Source organism: Monopterus albus, unplaced genomic scaffold, assembly GCF_001952655.1.
Source record: "Monopterus albus unplaced genomic scaffold, M_albus_1.0 scaffold89.1, whole genome shotgun sequence".
NCBI classification, from domain to species: Eukaryota; Metazoa; Chordata; class Actinopteri; order Synbranchiformes; family Synbranchidae; genus Monopterus; species Monopterus albus.
The window spans coordinates 1607597-1625104 of record NW_018127969.1 but is presented as its reverse complement, the minus strand read 5'-3'; the positions used below and the strand labels follow the sequence as shown (position 1 = coordinate 1625104).

At 41.2% G+C, this 17508-nt stretch overlaps 3 protein-coding genes across 3 annotated transcripts in view; 2 read left to right on the top strand and 1 right to left on the bottom strand.

Annotated features, from left to right (window-relative positions):
- The window catches only part of slc25a20 (solute carrier family 25 member 20), a 6811-nt gene extending 3265 nt beyond the window's left edge, over nt 1-3546 (top strand). The window contains exons 7-10 of the mRNA XM_020607736.1: nt 811-883; nt 972-1081; nt 2019-2143; nt 2867-3546. Of these exons, the coding sequence (XP_020463392.1) occupies nt 811-883; nt 972-1081; nt 2019-2143; nt 2867-2929 (371 nt within the window). The 3' untranslated portion in view covers nt 2930-3546. The remainder of the gene's footprint in view (nt 1-810; nt 884-971; nt 1082-2018; nt 2144-2866) is intronic.
- A 1382-nt stretch (nt 3547-4928) lies between these two features.
- Nucleotides 4929-8992, top strand: LOC109964437 (cAMP-dependent protein kinase type II-alpha regulatory subunit). The gene is given in 8 exon segments (XM_074527652.1): nt 4929-5486; nt 5571-5724; nt 5843-5872; nt 5874-5945; nt 6054-6128; nt 6211-6276; nt 6696-6828; nt 7433-8992. Coding segments are annotated over 8 exon segments (840 nt in total). The 5' UTR covers nt 4929-5301; the 3' UTR covers nt 7558-8992.
- A 389-nt stretch (nt 8993-9381) lies between these two features.
- Nucleotides 9382-17508, bottom strand: part of LOC109964454 (msx2-interacting protein) — a 20341-nt gene continuing 12214 nt past the window's right edge. The window contains 5 exon segments of the mRNA XM_020607751.1: nt 9382-10447; nt 11860-12018; nt 12106-12300; nt 12390-12458; nt 12886-17508. Coding sequence (XP_020463407.1) covers nt 10316-10447; nt 11860-12018; nt 12106-12300; nt 12390-12458; nt 12886-17508 — 5178 coding nt within the window. The 3' untranslated portion in view covers nt 9382-10315.

Below are 17508 nucleotides of genomic sequence, written 5' to 3'. Positions count from 1 at the left end.
GGGCTGCAGTGGTGGTTGACTTTCTACAACTTTCTCCCATCTCCCGACTGCATCTCTGGAGCTCAGCCACAGTCATCTTTGGGTTCTTCTGTACCTCTCTCACCAAGGCTCTTCTCCCCCGATAGCTCAGTTTGGTCGGACGGCCAGCTCTAGGAAGGGTTGTGGTCGTCCCAAACGTCTTCCATTTAAGGATTATGGAGGCCCCTGTGCTCTTAGGAACCTTAAGTGCAGCAGAATTTTTTTTTTGTAACCTTGGCCAGATCTGTGCTTTGCCACAATTCTGTCTCTGAGCTCTTCAGGCAGTTCCTTTGACCTCATGATTCTCATTTGCTCTGACATGCAGTGTGAGCTGTAGGGTCTTATATAGACAGGTGTGTGGCGTTCCTAATCACGTCCAATCAGTATAATCAAACACAGCTGGACTCAAATGAAGGTGTAGAACCATCTCAGGGATGATCAGATGAAATGGACAGAGCCTAAGTTAAATATATGAGTGTCACAGCAAAGGGTCTGAATACTTATGACCATGTGATATTTCAGTTTTTCTTTTTTAATAAATCTGCAATAATGTCAAAAATTCTGTGTTTTTCTGTCAATATGGGGTGCTGTGTGTACATTAATGAGGAAAAAAATGAACTTAAATGATTTTAGCATATGGCTGCAATATAACAAAGAGTGAAAAATTTAAGGGGGTCTGAATACTTTCCGTACCCACTGTAAGGTAACAATTGTATTTATCATATACACACACAACACTGGAGGTTATGGTGGAATTTAGTTTAAGTAACTCCTTTTTGTTTTGTGACTCAGACGTTCCAGCAAGTGGGATGTATTTCATGTCCTACGAGTGGTTGAAGAACCTCCTCACCCCTGCAGGAAGAAGGTGAATATTTGTTTTACCTTACAGTATTTACAAGTGTCTGTTATGAAGAGTCGTGAGCCACCAATCCTGTTGTCTTTTTCCCCTGTAGCCATAATGAACTCAGTATACCTAGTGTGCTGTTTGCTGGAGGAATGGCTGGGATTTTTAACTGGGCAGTCGCAATTCCACCCGACGTACTCAAGTCTCGTTTCCAGACAGGTTTGCATTTAGATTCAGTTTGTTTTGTTTGAGTACGAGTATATTAAGTATAAAAAAAACCACTCAGATTTCAATCAGTTCAACACAAAGGTAAAACTGTGACCATGTGAGGTCACTAATGTTGCCAAAATAAACATGTTAGCTTTAATGCTAACACATCCAGAAGGAAGAACACCACATCTGAACCATCCTTTGGCTGCTTTTAACACTGTGCATGTCAAAAAGCCAAACTGATGTTAACACTGGTTTTTGCCCTTTCTTTGTCCCACTCTCCCTGTGCAAGGTAATGTAACCTCTTCCGGCAGACTTTTAGATGAGAGGTTCTTTGTGGCTGCAGCTTTAATTGACTGCTCACACTTTGAAAAAGGCTTTTTATAACCTTCGCTAGGTGGCAGGCATGATTTATACATACTGTATTTTGAAATTTCAGAATAGAGCAGCTGGAATAACAACAGTGTGTCATGGAGGGGGGTACTGCAGCTGAGAAACTCCACATCTTGTCCAATTTTCACTTGATTTATCACGGTGTGTAAAATCGTGGTGTGAAGTAGACTGGTTTTGACAGCTGGGTTCTTGTATTTTGGTACAGTAGTCTCAAATTCAGTAAAAATGGTCTTGCTTACTGTAAATGCACTACACTGACACAGCCAGTGGAAAGGTTCAGTGTTTAGTCTCTGAAAATTATCCATGATCCAGGTTGTGGGATATCTAGAAGTACTAAGTCACTGGAAACTGGAGTTAATTGGTTAAAATGTCACAGACCTCCCAGCTGTCTGGTGAAACCTGTTCAGTAGTACAACACTCTGGTCGCCTTTGACTGTGTACTTCTAGATAAATGTCTTCACTTTTGTCCATATTGCTAAATTTAACCTTTTCTTTTACAGACGATCTTTAAAAGATGTGTCTGTGACTGAGCATTATGTTGTGTCTCCCTCAGCCCCTGAAGGAAAATATCCCAACGGGTTTCGAGATGTTCTGCGGGAGCTGATCAGAGAGGAGGGAGTGGTGTCACTGTATAAGGGCTTCAACGCTGTCATGCTAAGAGCTTTCCCTGCAAATGCAGTGAGTGAATTTCACTTGTGCTTCACTTCAGTAACAGCTAGATGCTACATTTGGACAAATAACGGGTCAGTTTGATTATGAACAAGGAGGATAAAGAGGAGCTGGCCATAAATGTCAGATTAAAAAAAAAGGGGGGGCTCATGCATATCCAACCCTCGCTGGGTACAGGTGTTGGATAAAAACATCAGTGAAGGGGAAAAAAAGAGGTCGTCCACATACTGAAATACTGTATGTACACTCATGTTTTGACCTGCGAGGTCAGAGAAGACACTATTTTAAAAACACATTAAAATTTTCTGCAATAAATTTTCTATAATAAACAGTAAAAAAAATAACTGTCTATTGTGAGGAATCGCATAGCAAGATGTTCCAGGTTTGAGCACCAGGGGGAGACGCATATAAAATGGTGTAAGGAAATTACTTTTGTAATTCCTGTTATGTATAGAAAAGGTTTTATTTTTATTTCGTTTTATGTCAAACTCCTCATTTAAACATTGAACTAAAAGCTAAGCCCCCTGTGGCAGGTCAAATTTACCCATGATGCAGCTTAATATGGATTCATCAAAAGATTCAAAGGGCGTACACATAAGTACAAAGTAAGTATTTATGTAGCTCTTTTGTGATAAAATAACACATTTAATATTATACATTGTTACAGAATTTTAAAAAACTATTTATCCCATAATTTTTATACACTTTTTTTTCTGTATCTCTTGTTTTCAGGCTTGTTTCTTAGGATTCGAGCTGGCGATGAAGTTCCTGAACTGGCTAGCACCGAATCTGTGATGAAGGATCAATGTTGCCTCGTAGATGAATCCCAGGAACAGACTGTGTAACTAAACAGAGCAGTTGTTAGCAGTAAATGCAGACACACACACACTGGGTCAGATTTATTTGACATCTTAACAACTATATAACAATGGACTTGATTCTTTTTGAAACCTTGTGGTACTGCAGTGCACGTGGACCTGCTGAGGTTTCACTGCAGAGACGCTGTAATGACTTTGTGCCAATGCCACTGCACACACAGATGAATGTTCACCCTCCTTTGTCTTTGTTTTATTTGTTTAGTTTTATTGTGTCCCTTCAAATATAAGAAAAGGAGTGAACTAAACATGTCGTGCCTTACCATGATCTGCGAGCAGGTGTGCATATCAGGAACCAGGTGCATTTTGTTGCACTGTGTGTGTTCAGCGTCTCAGCAGTACGCACCCTCCAGACTATCAGCATCCTGCACAGTCACGCTCCGCTCGCTGAGCACGGGAACTAACTTCACTCTGTGTTACTTTAATGTCACTGATGAAATTATATGTAGTCATAATGAAGTCGAACAATATACAAATGTCATCATGTACAGAAATAAAAAGCAGAATCCATGTTGAGAAGTGAGACTGTCTTGCACCTTTTTTTTTCCAAATTTTCTTCTCGTTTGGTTATAGCTATTCAAAAAATATAAAAAATAGTTTTAACAACCGAAACAATTAATAATAAATTATACAAAAGCATACGTGCAAATGATTTAGAAGAAATAAGAATATACACAGGATTAAAACCAGTTATTCTTAAAAAGATGTTGTAAATGATGTCAGTTCAATCTGTTATGTAATGGTCTTTATACCTGAACCATTTAACTTTTTAAATATAGGAGTTAACTGGAGTTAAAGTTTTGCCCAATTAAAACTGGGTTTCTACCTCGAGTACTTCATGCAAAACTTTATGAATGGACCAGACCAAAGTATGATAACGATTTGCCTCCGACGTCCCTCAGCACCCAGAGGATTCGTGTGGCAAGTCTTCTGAACAGGTGTTAATGAAACACTCTCCAAAAAGCTGAACATGAAGTTTTCCAATGTAAGTCACATAAACTTTCCCGTTTATCCTCCAGTGTACTCCCTTTTCTATTTCAGCTTTATGTACTAGTTTGTTTTTGCCGTCTATTTTTGCAGATGCATGACAGCCTGACTTCCAGGACAGTTAAAAGTCCTCTGTGCGTGTCACTTCTTTGCCAGATCATCAAGTTCTGATGTGTAATCCATCGGGCAGCCTCTAATTACATCTGATGTAAAGAGCCCTGGTCAATACTTTCCGACAGGCTCTGCTGCATAAAGAAATCAATAAGCAGCTGAATGTGAGAGGGACGAGAGGAGGAGTCATTTTGTGGTGACATTTGATATATCAGGCATTGATAACTGAGCTCAGTGGAAATGCAGTTTTTCTAAAGATTTTTGGTTAATTTTTGGAAAAACAAAAATAAAATCCAAAATCTGAACCTGAACAATGAGCAACACTGAGTTACCAGCAGGTCTGAAACAGCTCTTGCAGGGCTACACTGTGGAGGTGCTTCGTCACAGGCCGCCAAACTTGGTTGAATTTGTGGTGCAGCATTTTACACGAATTCTGGAGAATCAAAGAACTGACCAACAAGCCGAGAAATGCAGTGACAAAGCTGCCAGAAAAGGAGTCACCTTTGAAGGAAACGAAGCCACAAAAGATGAGGAGGAGGAGGGCACCGATGGTAAGTATGATTACATTTTCTTTTTTGTATTCATAATGCAAAATGTCATTTTTAGAGATGCTGTTTAGTAGTAGTTCAAAACCTAAACCCATCTGGTGACTGTGAAGGCCACAGCATCTGATGCACATCGTTTTCCAACTCATCTAACTATTCAGTGACCCCCGCCCTATGCCCTTTGGATGGAGGCACTGTCTTCCTGGAAGAGACCACTCGCGGTTTTGTGATACACAATTTAACACGTTTCCATTTTTTGCAGAGAATGTGTAAAGTATAGAGATGAGAAGAAAGAACATCGCACACACTGTAGCCAGTCTGTGACAATAAAGTAGGACGAGCTTCCTTAAGCTTTGATAGACTTGTCAAACCCAGTGTAATCTATTTCCCACTGTCTCCCTCTGCAGAGTCCACCAGCGGAAAATGCAATCGCAGAGTTTCAGGTCAGTAACTGGAACATAATGTGTAATGAATTTTGACCACGGCCCAGTATTTGAATTTGCTTGCTCTGCTGCAGTGTGTGCAGAGGCATACAACCCCGACGAAAACGATGACGCAGGCTCATTCTTATCTTAGATTTCATTTCTCACATTTTAAATCCTACTTGTCTTTATTTATATTGCTTTAGCTTCTTTTATATTATCCCTTAATGCCTTTTAATGCCCTACACAAAGCCCTTTGCATTGCCATGTTTTTGACAGGTGTTGTCTTCCCTAATGTCCCCCAGGAGCAGTTCTCTGAGGTCTTGGACGCCATGTTCGAGGTGTTGGTGAAACCTTAGGAGCACATCATAGACCAAGGAGATGATAGAGACAATTTTTATGTTATAGAGAAGTGAGAGATGGTCATATAATTATAATTTTTTAGAACATTTAACCTCCATGATGTGTCAGACTTCCAACTACTACTACGTTCCAGGGGTGTGTATGATATTTTTGTGGAGAAGGATGGAAGGAGTTTGTGTGTTGGACAGTATGATGACAAGGGGAGTTTCACTGAGCTGGCTCTCATGTACAACACACCGCGGACTGCCACGATCATTGCAAGTCAGGAAGGTGCCCTGTGGGCCCTGGTGAGTCCTTCGGTGCTTCTGAGCATCATGTGGTATCTGTGTTTAAACCTTGATTAAAACAGGGAGTAGAACAGATGTTAAGATAAAACACAAACTACGTTTTGTGGTGCTCTTTCAGGATCGGGCCACATTTCACAGGCTGATTGTGGAAAAACAACGCGAAGAAGAGGAGGATGTATGAGGCCTTCATTGAGCGTGTTCCTCTGCTGAATTCTCTCGAGGTTTGTATTAGAAACAACTGTACAAATGGAATAATCGTTGAATAGATACCTTGCCTTTGAGGTGTGTTATTTGTTGTATCATTATGCCTTTTATTTCCTTGTCACAAGCTCTCTGAAAGAATGAAGATTGTTGATGTTTTGGGGGCACGAGCGTTCAAAGACGGACAGCGCATAATAGCGCAGGTGCAGTGTTGGGACATTTGTTGCTGGATCTTTTAACTAATGCTGGTTTGGTCAAACTTAATGCGTGTTTCTGTTCTTGCAGGGGGAGAAGGCTGACTGTTTCTACATTGTGGAGTCAGGAGAGGTGAAGATAATGATACAAAGCAAAGTAAGCACAATGACCAAATCTATTTTAATTGCAACTTCAAAATAATAAAATATTCTATTAATAGTTTATTAGGTAGGTGTAATATACTGTATTATATCAGAGACCGATCAGCCATAATATTACGACCACTGACAGGTGAACAGCACTGATTATCTCATTACAGTGGCACGTGTCAGTGTGCAGGGTTTATTAGACAGCAAGTGAACATTTAGTCCTTGAAGTTGATGTGATGAGAGCAGGTTTCACAGAAGATGCACAGTGACCTGCAGTGACAGGAGTGCCAGCCAACTGCTGCACTGACTCCTGTGTACACAGCATTAGGAGGGTGGTCATAATGTTATGGCTGATCAGTGTGTACTTGTCTGTTATTGTATGGCGTTAAACTGCAGGACTCCGCTTACTCTGTGTGTGTCATAAAGGCAAACCAGCAGGATAATGCAGAGGTGGAGGTGGCTCGTTGTTCGAGAGGGCAGTATTTCGGGGAGCTGGCGCTGGTCACCAACAGACCTTGAGCAGCGTCTGTCTATGCTGTGGGGGAAACAAAATGTCTGGGTATGTCTCATGTTTGAGTCTTTTGAGTTTCAGGGGTGACGGCGTATTTACTTTATCATGTTCTCAGTGAAAGATGCTGTAGTCCAGTGTTGGGTGAGGAGGCAGAGACACAAAGAGATGTAAAATGGCCGCAGACAGGCAAATGCACAATGATCATGAAGACATAAACATATTTGTAGTTTCATGTTCAGTCTGGAGGTCTCACTTCTGTTAAGGGGCCTTTTACATGTCTGTGCCTCAGGGGCAGTTGTGTCCTAATCCATCCATAGACATGGTCAAGAGGTGCAGTAACTGACAACATAATTGGACAGATGTCATCGGTTTGTAACGGAGTGGGAAAGTGTTTTCTCCTCCTCAATTCACATTGCAGCTGATATCAGGGCAGCATTTGGTACAAACAGCCTGAACTGATTATTATGTCCAACCTTGCATCAAAGGAGACTTGTGTAGTGCTGTGTATAATGATCCTCTGTAACTTTTTCACAGATGTGACAGCACTCAACCTAAATCCCAGGCTCTGTCATTCACATTTCTCTTAATGAAAAATAATTTTATGAATTTAGGCAGTTTCACACAGGAAACTAAAAAAGCTTTCTTTCCACAGTAATTGACATCCAGGCTTTTGAACGTTTGCTGGGCCCCTGTATGGACATCATGAAGAGAAACATCTCCCAGTATGAAGACCAGCTGGTGGCACTGTTCGGCTCCAGTGTAGACTTGAAACACTAGTGCACAAAATTATAAATGAATCCTTTCAGTCAAACATAGAGGTATGTAATTCATGATCATCTTCCCCTGGGGTATGTGCAACATATAGCCTCTGTTTACATTCAGCAAGATGTACTGGTCGTTTGCAAGTCTATAACAAGGTAAATAAATTAAGTTGAGTATTATACACTAAGTTTCTTGTGTGTTAAGCTAATTGTTGGTAACACCTGTACTTTTCCTACTATGACAAGTCTTACAAAAAGGGTCTGACAGTTAAGAGTAAAATGTTATTTACATTTTTTTTAAGGTAAAGCTACTCTCCCTAATTTATTTTCAGCTGGTCGAGTGTCTGGTGAGATCATGGGTGTATTATTAAAACGTGACTTGTTCGGTCTGGCAGCCGCTAGTTTGGGCTTTTAGCAGACACAACTGGCTGATTGAAATGACTACTCACAGTTCAAGCGCTTCTTATATATAACCTTTACTAGATGGCAGGCAGGACTAATTCAAGGACTGTATTCTGACAATGTAGAAAAGCTGGAATAACAACAGGGGGGCTGCAAATGATAGGCTGTCAGGGAGAGGGTAGTATAGCTGAGGAGTGTGGTGACATCTCCATTGATTCTTACAAGACCGGTTTTTGTTTTACAGAAATGGCACCTCATGGGAGCGTCGAATAGTTCCAGACATTAGCAGCAGCGCCAGAGTTTCATCGACTTGGCTGCTATTGTCCAAAGTAGAAAGCTGAAGTCAATAGCAATAATTATACCTGTGGCATTTTAAGTTAGCAAAGTGTGTCAAAACACATTTTACAACCTTTTGACTGTCTCAAATACTGGGTCACTTTAATAATTAGGTACCTAGCTAACTAGCTGAGCTATCTACTACAACAACAGAACAATTAGTTTGTACAAGTCATTAAGATAGTCACTGCTGAAACAATGGATCTCAATCAGCTGTTTGAAACTATTCGAAGCCCAGTGAGTCATGTCAGCTGTTGCCATTTTTGACCCCTCAATGTTGCAACTCTATCTCAACAGCTCTGGCTGAGCCACACCACACCCTGTCCTATTTTCATTTGATTTACAGTACCTGTCATTAAAGTTTGCTAATGTTACAATTCAGTCCTATAATTACATTTATAAATGGAGTGGTCAAAATATCTACATTATAAATACTTATTAGGCAACTGTGGCAGAGAGTAACACTACTGTGTTTGCAAATTGTGTAACACTCAATTTCGTAAAATGTTTTTTTTTTTTTCAGTTGTGCATGTTCTAACACAGCTCATGCTATAATATGCTGTTGAACTGGCCAATCACCACTTTCATTAGTCATTAAAACAAGGTGCTGTACCATTTTCCATTCACTCTCAGCAAAGCAAACTATCAACTGTTAATCCCTTCTGTTTAAACCCGTTACATGGCAGGAAATATCCACTTATTAGGTACACAAAGGTAAAATGAATGCAGTCTAACAGTCCTGCAACAAATCCTCCCTAGATAAGGATATTTTTGTTGAAACTGATTATGGTGCGAATTCTACTGTAGAATTTAGTGTATGGTGGTGCTGTATTGCACTGCTAGTGTTTTGTCTATCCCATTTACAAGCTCAAATACTGGGTCACTTTCAGTATAATCACTGTATAATGCAGTATAGTTAAACAGCACATTTTATACTTCCTGTAGGAAGGATGTTTTGTTTTTACAGGACCATAGTGGATTGCATTAATTTTAGCTAAAAGTACCTTAAAAAAAACCCAGTACAAGTATACCTGTTTTTTTATAAATGGAATGTCTCATACTAAAGTTAACCTAATTTTTAAAATATTGCAAAAAAAAAAAAAAAAATAAAGGACTGTGTATTAAAATATTTTAGTTTTCTAGAGTCTGTTTTATTTGAGTTACAAAATATGAAGTGCCATCAGCAAACTCCTCAGGAAAGTCTGCCAACCTTCTTGTGTTACAAGTATTTACACCCAAAAATCAATGATATCCACTAAGCTTCACACTGCTTTCTGGTCTGCTGTTCCAGAGTCCAGGTCTCAGTCAAGTTGTCTAAGTTCCACAGTCAAAGTTTAAATATTTAAAATATTTACAAAGTTCTGAACTCAAAAACTCCCAAATCATACTGTAGCTTGTTCAATGCAGAGGCAGATGCCAGATGTGTGACTGCTTCAGTAGTGTGAGGAAGTGAGTAAAGCTGGTGGAATTAAAGGAGCTGTTAAAGAAATGTGGTCCTCTACAGGGTCGTTGTAGTTTTACAATTCTTCCTCCTCTAAAGAAAGCCTGAAGCGAACAGGTCTGTACACGATTCTTTCAAATTACACGTTAAAATGTCTTTTTAGCCATTGTGGTACAATAGCTTCTATGATCCTCTTTTGTAAAACAATGAATATGACAAAAGACAGATAGGGGAAGAAAGGCCACCCAGATAGCCACTCGTTCATCAAACATCTTTTTTTTTTTTTTTTTTTTCCCCCCAGAGCATCTCTGAACATTAAAATAAAACTCAAATAAATAGAAATACAGCAGAGAAATGGTCAAATAAGACTGATTCTGGTTTGGTCCATCCCTGAGTTCTTTTGAGAAGGACAAAAATACCAGAAGGAAGAGACAAAAGAAAACGATCCATGGGAAAAAAAGCAATTATGTTGATGGGGTATATCCTACACATTTCCATTGCGTTCAGGATGAAAAACAAATTCTTATATTCCTCTGGTTTCCTGAGGCTCATCAGCAAGAACATCCATCAATGGGACAATTCCCAGCAGTGAAGGTTACACAGAGGTGATGACAATCATGAGGTGTGGTGAGATGCTGGAGATCCTGCTGAGAAGATCGGGGGCGAGCTGAGATAAGTGGCTCTCTGAAAACTCACATGGTGGGAAAATCTGCAGCACATAGGCGGGCTGGAAACACAAAGAAAACAAACCACAGTTAGGAGCCAACAGATTTGGCACCTGGTCAAGTGCATCATTTCAGTGATGACAGCATCAGTAAAAAAAAAAAAAAAATCAAGTGTTCATACAATGAAAATAAATAGTTTTAAAGGTGAATGCAAAGATCACACATGAATTATGCATACAGACAAATCCGCATACGCAGAAGTAGACAAGCTGCAATTACTGTGGTGGCACCTCAGTTGTAAACCAGTGAATAACACTGTAGTGAAATTCATGAAATACCTGAAATCCGGACTATTGACCGGTGCCATCTTAAGCTGCACCCACTAAATTTAAGAAGAAAAAAAATTTTGTACATATATAGGCCGCACTTGTCTATAAGCCGCAGGTGTCCACGTTGTAACATGAGATATTTACACAAAGATGTTACACAGCTTTTGTCGTCTTTTTGGATTGAGTCAGTTCTTCACACTGCCTTCTCCAAAGTCTCACCATCCATTCATTGATGCCAAGCTTATGTGCAGCAGCTTCCTTCTTCAACAGATTGATTGCCTTTAACTTGAAAGCTGCATCATATGCATTTCTTCATGCGTTTTCCATGATGAGGGTGTGTGCATGAAGCACAAAATGACTGATCTGAAGAATTTAGTGTGAGTGCATTTGATTTAATTCAAACATTTTCATCGGTCCACTGTGAACTGTTCGGTAATTTCATCTGTCTGATGTGACGAGGCTAAATGTATTGGCAGCATGAAGCTTGTTAGCCCGTAAAAATCCATAAATTAGCCGCATCGTTGTTTAAGCTGCAGGTTTCAAAGCTTGTGAAAAAAGTAGCGGCTTATAGTCTGGATTTTACGGTAACCTTTTAAAACACATTTTCCACCTGTCCAGCACATCTAACATGTTCACAAAGTAATTAAACATCTTAAAATAAGAGGTGTGTCTATATTTTTGTGCTCACCAGCTACATACTGTATATGAGAGGGTCAGAATATTAGGAACACCTCTGAATATAATGTATACATTTTATAATTTCACCAACAACAAACATTTTGAGCTTCATAAACACAGATGTTAAGGCAGAAGTGTTAAAACATTGAGATGCATACAATTGTACAGGTGTGCCTATTAAAGTGGTAGGTCAGCGTACTTCCTGATGGGCTTGACTGGCTACCCCATACTGCACTTTCACATCCCCACACAAGCAGAATGTTAAAATGCTATTTTTTCTCCCAAAGCCAACCAATTTCAGACTAGTGCTCTGAATAACTTCCACCTTCATACAGACAACCTCCAAAGGGACAGACTGCCAGCTGTGAACAATCTAAACATCACTGCTTTCTGTTCCACTGCATTAACAGTGTGTGAAAGCAGATTACAAAGAAAAACCTTTACACATTTCAACAAACCTGTCTCACCTGATTGGAACCTGGGTTGGGAATATTGATTATACCAGCAGCCAACTTTGTCTGCAAGTAGCTGATAAAAGCAGCCTTCAGAGCTTGAGTTTGGTTTAGAACATCATCTTGATCTCGTCCACATGGCAAAGCAAGGAGAAGACAGAAGTCACTGTCCCCCTGCGGAAGGGAAAAATAACCAGTGTTGTTAGCAAACAATTTAATAAAACAGAAAATAACTCATTGGAAGCAAGTTTAGAGACATACCGTCATTCTTCTGGCTACACTCTCCAGTTGTGAAGCCTCTAGTCTCATTCTCTGGACAATCCTAAGCAATGCGCCTCCCTCTTGTAGGGGAAGTGATCGATGAGCCAAGGCTTTGTTGCCACAGACAAAATGCAGCTGGACTGCAGCTGTGTCATTCTTCAGTGCCAGTAGGCCTTGCCACACAATAGGGTATTTCTGTTTAAAAGAGACACATTTATTAGACAAAGCCAGTTCTGATCAGCAATCCTGAACAGTTTAAATTGTTGTGATTAGTTTTGTCTTACTGTGAGCAACTGCACCATATTAACAGTCTGTGACATCTTGACCTCAGGTTTTGGCTGGAGGTCTGTACCCTAAGGATTCAAGAAAATGGTGCATTTTATCATGAACAGTTTCTGTAACATCAACACATTTGCATAGACACTACTGACAGTTTATTAATTACACACCGCTTAGCCAAATGCAATCTAATACCACAGCCCTGATTATTTCCATTTCATGGAGGTTATGTTAATTTTTGTTGAAGCTGTTTGACAACCATTGAATCAACTGTATAATTGTTTTAGAGGCTGCAGTTTGGTGCTGTTGAACTCTTTTGTATTATACTGGAGCTTTTCCTAATATGAAGTCTACAGTCATATGGAGTTGGCAACATAGTAGAAACCCCTTGCAGCATAATGCAATACAACCTTTACAAAGGTAGGTTATAATGCAGAGATTACTTAATAATGTTAACTAGGTGTACCTTATAAATTGGGATGTTTAGTTCAGTAAACTCACCATAGTCGGTGTGACGTTCAGCTGGGGCTGGTTAAGTCCAACAGCAGATGTTTCTGGCATTTGAGAGTGGATGCCTCTTGGGTTAGAGTACACCCCTGAGTACTCTGTGAATGAGCCACTAGGTCCTGGTGGCATTAGCTGAACTCTCTGTGGAGATGCCATTGCTGGTCCAGACTGCCGGATACCCATCATTCCATCTTTAGAAAGAGGGGAGTGGGGTCTCTTTACCTCTAATGGTTTTGTTATATCCTTTTCAGACACACCTTTAATCAAAACATGTGCTCTTGGAGACTGTGATAAAGGTATGCTGGAAGGTGTTGAAGAGGGGGGAAGAGTCTCTTGAATGTGTCCAGAATGAGGGTCTGTGGCTGAACGCTCCACCTGCTGGTGCAAGAGCACTCGCATATCTCTCTGTGCCATGTAGGTTTCTAACTGGACACTACTCCTTACAGGCCCACGAGGATCTGACTGCATAGTCTCTGGTTTCAACTGTGTAGCCGATTGTCTTCCGCCCATGTGGAAGTGCCTGGCTTCTTCCTGCTCCCCCTCATGACTCCTCAGAGAACCAGGGTTTACCTTGAGAACCTTGTCTCTGCCAACAGCCTGGGGCGAGGTGGACTGTGGCTGCATAGGACCAGGCCAAGGAGATGCAAGAGGCTCACTATGTATCCCATAACTCATTACAGAAAGAGGTGGAGTATTGACTCTAACATCTCCTTGGACAAGATGCCCTACTGGAATTGATTGGGTAACACAGTGAGGAGACATCCGTCCCAATCCTCCAGGCACACTATGAGGTGGCATGATAACCGACTGCTCTGGATGATGCACACTAGTAATAAACTGTTGCATGGCAGGAAGGCCAGTGGATAGCATCACTGGTATGCCCTTGGGTGATGAGGAGCCCATGGGTGAAGACACTTTAGTAAACTGAGTGTGTGGATGACCTGACTTACGTGGGGACCGTGGTTCCTGTTTAACCCCACTCAGATGTGAAGGAGCTCTGTCACCAGATGCTGTAACAAATCCGACATGATTGCCTGGTGGAGAGGGCAAATGGGGACTTATTGCAGGACTTATAGTAGTGCTCCAAGGTGTTTTAGTGCCATCAGCACTGTGAGGATCAGTACTGTCCATTTTCTTTTGATGTTTTAATGGCATGTAGTCCTGATGGTAACTCATTACTTGCTGGTTACTTGGTGGGAGACGCTTAACAACTCCTTGAGGTCCAGACTGGTAAGCAGTTTCCATCTTTTCCAAACCAGTGCTTTCTTGCTTCATAGAAGACAAAGTTGACTGTGTTTTGCTAGGATGCCCGTGATCTGTTTGTGATGAAGGCCCCTTTTGAAGTCCTGACTGAGAATGACCATGTATGTCCTGCTTTATCTGGGGCATAGATACCAACTGCTGAGCTTCCATGTCACCTGCTGTTGCTTGGGGGATTTGACTTATTTTTGCACTAATCCGCAGAGGTCCCTCTGTTTTCTGGCCCGAGTGGCTCAATACTACCACTCCTTCAGATGTTTTTACCCTTAAACCCGGGCAAGATCCCATGCCAAGTGTTTGACTCTCAACAATGAAGCGAACGGCACTTCCCCCCTCATCACCAATAGATGATCCATGGTATGATCCAGTATCCTCCTTGTTACTCCTGTATGTTGGTATGGGTAGAGGCATCTCCACACAGGGATTTCCAGCACTCATGTTTACTCTGTCCTCAGGCTCTGTAGGGTTGCAAACACGACTGATAACAGAGGTTGCAGTGGATGCAATAACAGATATCACAGACTTTGTCTCAGGAGATGGTAGTGATGCTGGAGGTCGAACAACAGGCAGGGCTGAATGACCTGGCATTCTACTTTCAAGCAACGGAACAGATGAAGCATTACTTTCAGATTGGTTCTGGTCTCGGACGGCAGGCAGATTACTAGAAACAGAACTACTGCCTGACAGTGAAATATTTTTGTGCTTCATAAGAATCTGTCTCAAGTCACTTGTGCCATGATCCACATCCATGTTTTCAGAGTCTGAGGCTAAAGGCTGGTTTTCCTTGGAAGCTAATGACAAGACAGGTGAGGAGGAGACCCCTGTACCTTTAGACTGGTGGTGCCAGTCTGGTGGAGAAATAGGATTTCTACTTGTTTGAATGGGTCTGATATTTGGCCTGTTAGCTAGTGGAGACAGGGAAGGTGAGGTGCACTCAGGTGGCAGCTGTTGAGGCTTAGTGCATACTGGACTCTTAGACTGGGGGTAAACAGATTTAACATATTGAATCTGTTCTTCAGAAGATGACTGTGACTCTGCATTTAAATCTGTAGCCTTGACAACTGAATGCTCACGTTCTGGCTTCCAAGTAGTAGGGGTTATAACCGCTGCAGTTGCTGCTGATGGGGTTGTCTCAGAAACTATCTTTACACCAGTTGCTGTGCCATCTGCTAAAGGAGTTGTCAATTCCTCACTTACTGAATGCCCTTCCTTTAAATCTCTTCTTATTTGCTTTTGGCCTTTGGAACGTTTTGGTGTTTTAGGTCGTCCCTTGGTGCCCTTTTTGGATGTAGTTGGGAACACAGGTTCCTCCTGTACACCAGATATATTTGTTTCAGGTTCACCTTCCTTGTCAGGCTGAATGAAATCTTGCATGTCAGATTCTGAACCGATAGATGCAATTAGTGGAGGTGCTTGAGTTAAGGATACAGTTGGATCCTCAGCAGTTATTGAGTCAATAGCAGCCATGAGTTCTGTCTCACTAGCAGGATTGGAAGGTTTATCTTCATCTGGCTCACTTTTTACTTCTGTATGTGGGACAGTTGGTGTTGCTGGTTCTGTTGGAAAAGCTGGATCTGTAAGTTTGGCAATGTTCTCCACAGCCTGCTCCAATTCCAACTCTTGTGAAATGAAGCTTTTTGATGTTTCCAGGAGTTCCTTTTCCAAAGAACTACTATCCTTTTCTTCATTGTTGGGGTCTCCTTTGTTAGCATTAGTGCACTTTGAAACATGATCACTCTCGTCACCAGGTCTGGACTTTTTTGAAGAATCTTCTTGATTTTCAAGCTCATCATCCCCTAACTGAAGGAGATCTTTCACCTCAGTGACATTTAGTCTTATTTTGAGGTTCTTGAGGACAGGAGACTTAGGAGTCCTTATCAGCTTAGTTTTTCCTCCCACAATCTTGTCTTTTTCCAAGGTGGGTTTCTCTTCCAAGACCAGGTAATCAGTTTCTTTTCCATTTGATTTACCTTCAAAACTCTTTTCATGGAGAACATCTTTCTCCTCTGCCTTTTGGACAGCCTTTATTGATGGAGCTTCTATATGTGACCGTGATAACTCTTGCAAAGTAGAGGTATCTTCATCTGTGATATCCATTTCGTGAACATCCTCCTCAGCTAGCTCATTTTTGTCCCCTTTCCCTGTTAATCCAGATCCTAAGGCTGTGGACATCTGATTCAATGAACCTTTTGTGGGATGATGGTGTGTTTTCCCTTTAGACATTTTTGGAATTCGTTCACCACTTTCCGATTCATTTGAATCTGTGTCTTTATCGGTTTTTGATTTTTCTGCTTTAAGAGTTGAATTATCATCACCTTGTTTGCGATTCTTTGGAGGACGGCCTCGTTTAGTTACAGGCGTTGGAGCAGATGAACACTGTTCAATGTGTTGTTGCTGAGTTGCATCTTTGTCTGTACCTTTCTTTCGTGATGAGCGTGGCGATTCTGTAATTTCCTTTCCAGAACGAACTGGTGCATCATCTTCAACTGGGGTGGCATATACAGATTTAACATTTCTTCGCCTGGTTCTGCCTAATGATATGCTTTGTTCTAACATATCAGGATCTGATCCATGAATAGGAGATTTAGCTGTGGACTTTGATTCAGCTCTTGGGGATGATCCACGTTTCAGCTTTTCTTTGTCAATGCGCTCACTCTTGCGTATAGCCTGTTTCTCAGGGCCCAAAGCAGACATGGTGGGAATAGGAGCAACTTGAGCAGGGGATTGTTTGCCCTTTCTATTTTTCATTTCTTTTGTTTTATGTTCTTTCTGAGGTGAGACTGGCTCATCATTTGCATCATTATCAGTAGGCATCTGCACTTTACTAACTTGAAGTTTCCTTTCTGCCTCAGGCTCTGCTACTGGCCTACAAATGGATTGGGTCTCTTTCTTAACTATATCCAGGTCCTCTACATGACTAGGTGGTATGGGACTGCTGACTTCGGGCACCTCTGATTGTGTTGTCTCAGGATCAAGCTCTGGTTCTAAACTGCTAACAAACTCATCATGGGAATCATGGCAGCATGGTTGTTCTGTAACCTGAGGCTTTACATCTTCTGTAAGAATTTCCAATTTCCCTTCAGATGTAAATTGTTTACATCTATCCACTGAATAACTAGCATCAGATGCGGCTACAGGTACCTGTTCAAAATCAGACGTTGTCTCGCTTAATGAGTGGTGTATGGGTACATGTTCATTATCTTTTACCTCTTCCTTTATGAAAGAGACAGGAGGATATGGGTCAGGGGCTGGATTTAATGCAACACATTTTTCTTCTGATGGAGAAAAGTCCCGAACCACAGACTGGATGACAGAAGTAGGTGTGAGTCGTGGTTCAGGAATCAGCTCTTCAGCAGG